We start from the raw sequence: 10,738 nt of genomic DNA on the forward strand, positions 1-10,738 counted from the left end.
CACAAAAGGAAGCTATGTGGGTCGACGACATTCTGGTCCACAGTCCAAGCCAGCTGGTGGCAGCTTGGACTGTGCACCCTATCGTTGTATGCCAACCGCCAGAAAATGACAAAGCAGAAGCTACGTGGGGTCTTTGAACGTGGGTTCTGAATGCTTCTTTTCCACTGACTCATTTCAGGTGGCGCAGCTCCACTCAGTTTCGCTCCACTCTGTACAGTACCAATTGTGTTTCCACCTACCAGCTGGAGCTATGGCAGCTGAAGCTTCTCCTCCAGCCATCAGTGTAGTGCGCTGTGGCACTATTATTGTTACTGTTAACAGCTGCTAAATTACTAGTTTGGAACTACTATTGCTGACAGTACAATGACTCGGTGCACAGATGAGTGAGTAAATGAAGATGGCTTTGTCATAAATACGTAAAGTGGACTATGAAAATCACACATTTAAAGATGAATGGACAGAAGCATACACTTTCCTTTTAACGTCTGTAGGGTGTAAGGCCAGTCTGCCTTATATTTTCTGAATCAGCTGGACTTATACAGAGTGGAAATCTAAAAGGCACTGTGAAACCAAACATCAGAGCTTCAACCAAAGCTATCAGCCTGGGTAGGAAAAGGAGAAGAAATGAACTGAGGGGACAGTATGAGCGAGCTTTACGGCTGATAATACAGTCTCTTTCAGCACAACAGCGAGCATACTCACCGTGAGTACAGTGGATTTCAGAAAAACACAAAAAAAACTTTCACTGACTGGGAAATAATTAAAGAGTGCATGGAAGCTGTGGCAGAGACACCTTTAGATGGAAAAGGACAACAACTTAAGAAAAAGGTCAAGCAAATCGCCTTGCATGCCACAAGCACAACAAGAAGAGGATATAAGAGGATAAAAGAGGTTATACCAAGATGTACAGACCCTGTGCCATTCAAAATATGTTTAATATTGGTACTTTAATTGGATTGCACTTTTCTGTTGAGCAGACAATTTCATGGGCATATGAAAACTTGATCAGTAGTTAAAAAAACCTCTTGCGTTAAATAAAAATGAAAGAAACAACTTTTGTCAGTTGATTTAAAATGTTCGGACCCCAAAGTGTTTGGGTGATGGAGGTAGTGGACTTCCTGCTATTTTAGTCAGGGACCCCTGGTGTAGATTTTCTCAAGTAGATCTGTTGAAAGCTTATAAACAGTTTATTTCACATCTTACTTAGTATTTTCATTTTGTTTAACAACAGATGAGTGTTTACTGGAGGCTAAAGCTAAGAGCTAGTCTGAAGGACACAAAGGCCAATGATTTCTACCACATTAAGACAACTCATCTCAAAAATGTCACAGTGGTTCATGGAAACACTGATTTATGAACATGTAAATTACTGTCATGTTTACATTAAAGTTATTTTCCCCAGACTTTCCACCAGTGACCCTCCATGTGAAACACAAACTGCAAATCGGAGCTGCTAGCCATAACTGGCCTGAGTAACTATATAATGGCAAAGGTTAATCAGGTTAAAAGTCAATAAAACAGCTTGACCTACTGTTATATTTTAATTTTTTACACCGCATTGCTTTTTATAATTTAGAATGTACTCTGACCAAATATGGATAACAGTGTTTTAGTTTGCATAACATGGGTAGATAACTGTCTTGGAAAATGGCCTTACATGGTCTTTTGTTTTTAATAAATTTAGACTATTATGTAAATCATGGACTAATAGAAACATAAAAGTGGTTTAAAGTCTCAAAAATTATACATTAAAAATGCATATTTATTTCCTTAATCATAAATGGTTTTTTTTAGGATAACTAATTGTCAAATTGCACAAAATACAGCAGAACAACACCCAGACCAGTTTTACCATTGGCTTTAGTCTCTGGTTAAAAAAAAAAAAGAAAAATATTAATAATAATTAACAATAATAACCTGTACTTTTAACTACAAATGTTTTGTTTTTTCTTTGAAGCTTGTATTCATTTTGTGCAAAGAAAATGTATATCAGTTAAAAATCCAGGGGAAATTATGGCAGGTAAAAATAATTAAAGTATCATTTACTTGAACAGGTATTTCTTGATTTTACAATTTATCACTTTTTGTATTAGCTGCAAATTTGACCGAATATAATTAACATGTACCAGTTTGCAAAAATTGTTTCATAGAGAAAGGTCATCATCAACTTCGCACTGTCTATTTTGTAACTAACTATAGACCTCTATGTAAATTATCTACCAACATAAACATGACAGTTATTTAAAGTTCTGTAAATAATATAAAAAACTGTTCTGCTGTTTATAAATTAAACAAGCCTTATAAATTAGTTAACCTTTAGCCTCCCGTATTTTTTTTTTTTAGCTATGACAGTCTACTGTAATTTTGTATCTGTAAATGAACAATTTTAGATCATAAGCCTAACCATTGAATATCAGTTTATTTCTTATTGTAATGTGGTATTTTGATTAATCATTGAGGTAACTGATAATAAATATGTTGAAACCTTAAGCATAATTTTACTTTTATGCATGTTATTCACTCTAGATTTTATTTTACGCCCCATTTCCATCGACTGGTTTTGATTCTTGTGTGGGCCAATCATAACTTAAGAAAGTCTAAAGCAAATAATTAAGATATATCTAATCTTTATGAACAAGTAGGAATCAGTATTAGCGCTCATGACAGTACAAACTGATGCATGGTTGGCACAAAACATTCAGTAGTTTCAAACCCTAAAAAGTTAGATATGAAAAAAAAACTGAACGTGAAAGTGACAACAGCAAAATACATTGCAATTAAAATTAAAAATTACTAAAGGCAAGCATCATTTCCATTTTTACTCAACCTCAACCACACTTTATTTAACAAAATAAAAGCAGGTCAAATATTGCAAAGCATATAAATGTAACTTTGAAACACAGCATTTGAAAATCATGACAAATCATCATCATGAGTGGATCTGTGGCACAGTTAATACCCCACAGTATAGAGTCATGGTTGCCCCACAATGCATCAACCCGAAACCCTTTAACCCCAATGTGGCTGCTGCTGTGTAGTTGTGTATTTTGCAAAAAAGGGAAAATAAAAGAAAAGGATGTAGAGTTTTGCATGCTTGCATCAAGTCTGCAAACTCACATCAAGGCTGTGGCATGATAGGTACATTATTATCAATTTGGGTAGAAATCTTGATCAAATTTGGAATATTTGTATACACAAACTTTATAGCAGTGCCAAAATAAACATTATTAAAGCTGTTGAAGAGTGCAAATTTATAATGAATTAAACTTTAGAATAAAAATATACTTGGACACTTGAAACTTTAAAAAAATGTTTCGAATTAAACAATTCAGGCCATACTGTAGATGCTAACCCCTCCCAGGGCAGCTGAGCTGAGCACAACAGCTGCTTAGCCATAAGCCCACATAAAAAAAACAGCAAAAGGAAAAAAATACAAAGGAGTGTCTGCAAGATTTCTAAAACTGCTGACATCACCTATATGTATGTGTATGTGCTGTGCTGTGCCCCCCCTCCCAGCCCCTACTACAGCCTGTTTTGCAGTAAATACGGCCCATTACAGTTCTTGAATTCGGACAGAATTAAGATGGCTTTACAAAAGCTCACAATATGATGAAAGTGAATCACAGCCAGAAGCTATTTTGTGTGGAGGAATACTTTTTATATCACATTAAAAATAAAAAAGCGCCCTATCCTAACGTGTTTGTCTACTTGTTTACATAAATCCAATGAGTAATTCAGAAACACTTCTTTGCACAGTTGTTGAAAAAATATGATGGTACAAACCCCCCCCCCCCAATATTTAAGTTTTTGTCATGTTTTTATCTTCTTCCTCTCACCCAAAAGCAGGCTATGTTCATTGACACACACACAAAAAAGAACCACATAACTGTTATTGGAGCTACATGAACTTTTGCAGCATAAGCATCTGAGTGACGTTAATTGGTCATGCTCATCTGCATGTCTGAATATCTTCAACAATTGGCACACCATTAAAAAATTGTTTTTTTTCTTAGTCTTCATGTTTTGTACATTCATTAAAAGGAGATGATCACCTCAGTGGAGTGCCAAAAGTGCCATGATATAATAAATATATAAATCATTAAATAATTAACATGTCATTATTAAATTGAATAAAAATAGTTCAAATAAATACATTTAATAAATAAATAAGCATATGAGAATTATTCAAATGTGCCAACAAATAAATAGATAAATAAAAAAATCTATGTGAAATTTAATATGTTAAATTATTAAATATTAGAATATACATAATAATTTCAAGATTTAATTAGTTTATACGCTATATGCACCCTAAAAGACTCAAGTAGTAATTTAATGAATTATTTATTTAGGGTATTGTGGCACTTTTGGACTTCCATACCCACAGGCTGTGGGGATTTTTAATCTGCAACTACCTACCACAGCTGGCCCAAGGTTGTATGACTGTTAACAAACCATCAAACCATGATTTTCAATCCTTTGTCAAAATTCAAAATCATTAAATAAGTATTTGTTTAAATTTGGAAACAGTATGAGCAAGTTCAAAATAATGCTCATTCTTCTGCATTAACATGACAAATGTCATGTTAATGCAGAATATATATTCATATTTTCTGCATGAGAAGTCAAGCACACTTTGGTTCCCCTGCTGGCCTAGAGGGGCCTAAGAGGGCCTAACCGCTTTGTTTGTTTATACTTGGGAACAGCTTTGCCACCTAGTATACAGTATAAATAACCCCAAATATTAACTGATGATCAACTGATAAGTAACAGAAATGGTAATAGAAAAACATGCACTGACAGCTTCACTTTGATCACTCCTTCCCCAGTTGACATTTTTATTTTCATCTCTTTCAGCTCTGAACAAGTTTTAAAACAACAAATACAAATCCTAACTGCAGGTTCACAAAAAAATAGAGAAATGGCACTTTGTAATAGTCATATATAATTATTAATATGTATATATATATATATATATATATATAGCCGTTGTGTTGGTATATAACATGAGAGTGGGGGGGGTCGAGTTTGCCTCCTAGTTGGTGGTTATGGTTCCTCACGTGTTGTGTGTCTTGTTGAAACCATGCGGAAATATCATCATGCATTTTTATGTTACATCAGTCCAGGTATTTACATGTACATTCATGCGTTCGTGCACCATTCCCAGGTCGTTCCTTCTCTCTTTCACATTTTCACATACATACACACACCCACACCCTGCTCTTCTGCCCCCCATCTCCCCCGTTTTTTCTCCTGTCTCGAGATCTGTAGTCCGATTGTGGCAGAGAGAAAGAGAAGGGAGGAAGGAGTGGAGGGTTTAAGCCAGAAGGGCTTGGCATATACATATATTACAGAGTGGGGGCTTTGGGTCCGTGAACAAGTTTTTGTCCCCAATCTTAAACAAATTCTTGTAGGTTTTGTCTACTATTTATAATCCAGTCTCTGTCTTTCATGCATCGTCCACAGCTGAGAGGTGTGTGCTACAGTCGAAGCCCCGATGGGCGCCTCCGTCCGCGTGATACGGCCCACTGTGCCAGTAGGACGAGTCACACACTGTCTGTAAGGAGTTGATCTCCGACGCAGATGAGTTGCCGTCCCGTCGCTTTGACCTCTTCCGGTTGCGCAGGATGAACACGAGCATCCCCACCACCGTGAAGGCGGATGTGACAAACACTAGCAGCAGCCCAGGCACAAGCACCGAAATGGAAACCCGGTTGGGCTCTAAGTATGAGTTTGAGTGCGTGCCGCCCGAGTCCTGGGTGTAGGTCCCGTTCTTGGACACCGGTGTGGGTGGACCGCGATCATATAGCTTGGGGCACATCAGGTCATTACGCACATAGCGGAAGTCTCGTTTCCAGAACTCCTCTGGTGACTCGCACTTGAGGTCGCTCACAATCACGTCAGCCCCGAGCCTCTCGGTCCACTGCTTGAAGGGCACAATGTTGCATGAGCAATCCCATGGGTTCCCGTGCAAGTCAATCTGGATAATGGAGTTGAGCTGGTCCAACACGCCAGCCACAGGGAGATAGGGGAAGTAATTATTATGCAGGCTGATTTTGGACAAAGAAATCCCAAGGAAAGCATCCACAGGGAGAGCCTTAAGAAGGTTGTTGTTTAGGAACAGAACTCTCAGGTTCGGCATGTGGCTGAACGCGCCTGCCACTATCTGCTGGATGTCGTTGTATTCCAAACTGAGGTATTCCAGATTCACGAGGCCCACAAACATCTCTGCCATTAGTGTATCCAGGTAGTTCTTATCCATGTATAGCCACCGGAGCTCACTCTGGTTCTGGAACGTGCCATTGTCAACAACCTTAACGTTGTTTCCACCAAGATCCAGCAGGTTGAGGCTGGAATAGCCAAGCAGCTGGTTCCTTTTTACTGCATGGATGTTGTTGTCTCTCATGTTCAGCTCGTGGGCAGCCAGAGGCTTCGGCTTTAGACTGGCCAGGCTTTCAATCTTTTTACCCTCACAGTTGACTCCCAGGCCCTGTCTGGAGCCCACTAACTTGCAGCTGCATGGCTGTGGGCAAGTCACATTGCGTAACTGCTCTCCACCGCCATCCCCATATACATCTGCCATTACTGGAGTGGGCTTTGTTTTCAGCTGCCAGTTCTCGCGGGACTTGGAGTGGCTCTTGGAACCATTGGCTCCTGGCGTAGGGGGCCCTCCACTAGCAGTTCTGCTGGGCTTGTAAGGCGTGGGACGAGAGGTTTCCTCCTGAGTGGGAGGAGCAGCCAGGCTACTATCTCCACCCACACTTTGTGATGGGCACAGTTCCCCCTCTGAGGTCTCGTTCAGGTCACTGCTCTGCAGCCTGGTGGGGGCCTCACATACCACCCTCCCAATGAGGGCATTGCGTGGTATGTTCTCTAGCCACTCCTTCAGGGACAGTAGCTCACAGTTACAGTCCCACGGGTTGTCCTCTAGCAGCACCTCTGCAATACCAGGTATTTGTTCGAGAATCCCCTCATAAGGCAACGTTTTGATCCGATTCCCCCGCAGATCGAGATGGGTGATGGGCACGTGCTGGAACACGTTTATAGGTAGTGCACTGATGAGGTTGTCATTCAGTATCAAAACTTCCAGTTTATTTAGGTCCCTGAAAACCGCTGGGTCAATGTCCCTCAGCAAATTAAAATCAGCCTGGAGGTATTCCAAGTCATCCAAGCCCAGAAAGGTGCTTTTCTTAAATGATCGTATCTTGTTATTGCTGATATGCAGCCTTTTGACCAACTGCAGCCCCAGGAAGGCACCAGGCACGATGTCATGCAGGCCGTTACTCTCCAGGTGCAAACTCACTGCATTGTAGAAGTTGGCGAACTCGTTGGGGAAGAGCCTGGACAGCGAGTTGCCGTGCAGCAGCAGGTGGTAGAAGTGAGAGCTGGGGCCGGTCAGGTGCCGCAGCGTGTTGAAGCCCCGCTTCTCGCAGTCGACATGCAGGTCGCCCTCCACTTCGCTGCAGGAGCAGATCTTCTCCTTACAAACCTCCCTGGTGACATTTCCGCTCGCAACGCAGAGAGCTGCATTCAGCAGGACGACCCAGAGCAGCATTTTCCCCCAGGTTTTTTTTTTTTTTTACTCTCAGCGCGAACGATTCATTCCCGCCTTTCAAGACATGTAGTTGCTGCGAATCTAGTCTGCATCAGCGAGAGGTGGCGGTGGAGGAGGGGGAGATGGAGATAGAGACATTTAGGAGGGAGATATCACATCCAGGTTGCGTGCAGACGTCCAGTTTGACTGTAGAATAAAAACAAAAAATCGTCTCCCTTTATGTCGAGTGATTCCTCTGATTTAAATCAACAGAAGGCAAAAGCAGCAGTTTCCAGAACATCTTAAATTTAATCTATTTATTTATCTCGCCTCTTTTCACACTGACCTTGGCGCGCTGATGGAAAGCTGAAGAAATCTCCAGGAGTCGTGCGGCGCGCTGCGGCGTCGGGATCTGTCGTACCCCCTCTCTCCTCTCTCGTCTCTCTCCTCCCCCCTCTGGTGCTGAATTCACAGCCTGCGCAGCTGATCCGAAACACCCGCATCCCCCTCTTTCACATCCCTTTCACCTCTCGTCGTTTCGGCCACAGATTTCCTTTTTCTTTTCTTTTTTTTTTTTGTTTTTGTCACAATAAGACCAGCTCGGAGGCTGCGCTCATCCCCGCAGCGCGCCGCTCCGAGAAATATCTGACACCCTCTACTGAGCTGTGGTGACACAAATCCCGATTGAGGCAAAGAAGGGGGAAAGCAATCCACTGAAATATGAAAGGGAAAAAAGTATTTGCAGCTGCTGATGTTTAAGTCTTCACATTTAAAGCCCCAGCAAAACTGCCTTAGTCCGCATCGTCCAAAGCGCTGCTTAGTTTTGTGTTTTATTGCCAAAAAGCGCTCCAATCCGGCTCCTTGTTCATATCCTTGTTAGAATTTCTCATTTACTTCCACGGCTCTAACTCCGCTCTGATAGGGAAAACACTGTTGAATGCGGTAAAGCAAACCGTCCGCTATAGGCATGCCTCAGACCAGCTAAGAGAGAGAGAAAGTGAGAGAGAAGGAAAACAAAAGATGCGTCAGTGTGGCTCCCTGTATGCGCATGTGTGCGTGACGTTTTTTTTGTTTTTGTTTTTTTTTACTTCTTACTCTCTTCCAGATTAAAAAAGAACAACCTTTTTCTCTTTTTGCAAAAACTGCACAGGAAAAGGGGTGTGGATCACGTTCCCATCTCCAATGGATCCGCATTATACTCCACCGTTTGAGATTATTACATCAGATAAAACGAGGGGAGGGGGGAATAGAGTTATCCTCCTTGCTCAACCCCCCACCATCCATCTGCACTCCTCAGTCAGAACTGTGACTGTGACGCGTAATAAGATCCAGACGTGTCAGGGGATCTTGTAAGGAAAAGCAACATTAAGCCCACCCACGCTGCTTATCATAAGTGCTTACACCCATTACACCGTTCACACATTTCATCACGTTGCAGCCGCAAACTTCAGGGTTTTTTAGTGGGATTTTGAATCTCTGTTAGAAAGTGAGGTGTGCATGTGTATTTAGCCCCACTTAATCAGTACATTAGAGCCAATTTTTGCTGTAACATCACGAGCTGTGCACATCTGGAGACTATTCTATATCTCTTTTTGCAAATTTGTCTTTAAACTCAGATTTGGTTTGGAGGGTCTGTGAACATCAGTGTTCAAGTTTTGCCACAGATGCCTAGTTTGATTTTGCTCTGGACTTTGACTGGGCCAAAGCTCTGGCAGTTTGTTTAAGGTCATAGTCCTGCTACAAGATGAACCTACAACCCCAATCGCATGCCTTTTGCAGCCTCAACAGGTTTTCTTCCAGAATCGCCCAATGTATAGCTCCACCCATGTTTCCACAAAAATGAGCAACTTCCATCCCCGGCGTGAGGTACAGCATTAATTTTACTCCTCAATTAGCATTTTAGTTGTTGGCCAGAAAGTTTAGTTTGATCTCATCTGACCAGACCACCTGTTTCCCCAGGTTTGGCCTATTCCCTTAACAGGTTGGGGCAAACTGACAACTGGTCTTTTTATGGCTTTTTCCTTCAGTAATTTTCTTTTGGCCACTCTTCCATAAAAGCAAACTTTCTGGTGTGTATCTATTCACAGATTCATCCACATGAGCTGTAGATCTCTGCACTTTCTCTAAAGTTACCATGGGCCTGTAACCAGCTTCTTTGATGAATGCTCATCCTGGCCATTGGGACAGACGACCATTTATTTGTAGGTTTGCAAATTGGATTAAACAGTCGTCTGTCCAAAGTCCAAAGTTTAGAATACATTTTCCATTAACTAACCCTGATTTAAACTGCATCACAAATTCCTTTTAACCTGTCCAGGATTTTCCTTGATCTTCATGATGCTGTTTGTTATCCAAGAAACCCCTCTTGTCCTCACAAAACAGCTGGTTTTACACCAAGATTCAATTACACAAAAGTAATTATATGACTTCTGAAGGCTATTGGTTACACTGGCTGTCAGAATAAAAGGGGCTGTGAATCCATCCATCCAAGCAGGAGAAGCATCAGGAAACAATGGAGAATGGGTCTTTATTGCTTGACGAAATGGATAAATAAACCCTAACACACAACTTTCAAGTTTTGACAAATAATGGAATCGCCACTTTAACGACTGCACACAGCAATATAGGGTTTAGTTTTTGGCTAAGAGATATTAATAGATTCTTGGGGGGAAAAAAAAAACGTTTAAGTTGGACCTATTAAAAGTAAAAGTGGTATAAATGTTTAGCTGAATATCATTTTAAGATACCATCTTTCGTGCTTTGTCAAGCTAGCTAGTTTTAAAGTTTCTAAGCATTTAAGAATGAATTCTGTTAGCTTCAATGTATTATTTTGTGTAATGTGCTGTCCACATGTGTTGTTTGTTTGACAGATAAACCTCGTGTAAGCAAATGTTGCATATTGGGTTGCAACTGTGCATGCATGCTTCTACATTTGAAGCTTTCTGGTCCCACATCACACTTATTTAGCTCGACGGTATCTGCATCCCATCACCCTGCTGAGCTCCATGCAGTTATTTCTTTGGATACATTCAGATACATAATCCAATTACCTTTGACTCCAAGATAAGTGCCCCCCTAGCCCCCCACCCGTGTCCCCCCAACTCGTCTTCCTCAAACAAATGTGATTTATCCTGTTTGGAGGATTATCTCTGAGTCTAAATGCTCTGCCTACAAGGACTAATCTAAGCTTATGTGGAGTCAGAA

General features: G+C 41.1%; 1 protein-coding gene across 1 annotated transcript; it reads right to left on the reverse strand.

Moving 5' to 3' along the window:
- Nucleotides 1-916: 916 nt before the first annotated feature.
- LOC124861641 (SLIT and NTRK-like protein 1) lies at nucleotides 917-8,621 on the reverse strand. Its single transcript, XM_047355518.1, has 2 exons — nucleotides 7,881-8,621; nucleotides 917-7,741 (listed from the first exon to the last, which is right to left on the reverse strand). The coding sequence occupies exon 2, from the start codon at nucleotides 7,553-7,555 to the stop codon at nucleotides 5,450-5,452; it is 2,106 nt and encodes a 701-aa protein (XP_047211474.1). The 5' UTR covers nucleotides 7,556-7,741; nucleotides 7,881-8,621; the 3' UTR covers nucleotides 917-5,449.
- Between the last annotated feature and the right edge of the window lie 2,117 nt (nucleotides 8,622-10,738).

This window comes from Girardinichthys multiradiatus, chromosome 24 (genome assembly GCF_021462225.1).
Source record: "Girardinichthys multiradiatus isolate DD_20200921_A chromosome 24, DD_fGirMul_XY1, whole genome shotgun sequence".
Taxonomy (NCBI): domain Eukaryota; kingdom Metazoa; phylum Chordata; class Actinopteri; order Cyprinodontiformes; family Goodeidae; genus Girardinichthys; species Girardinichthys multiradiatus.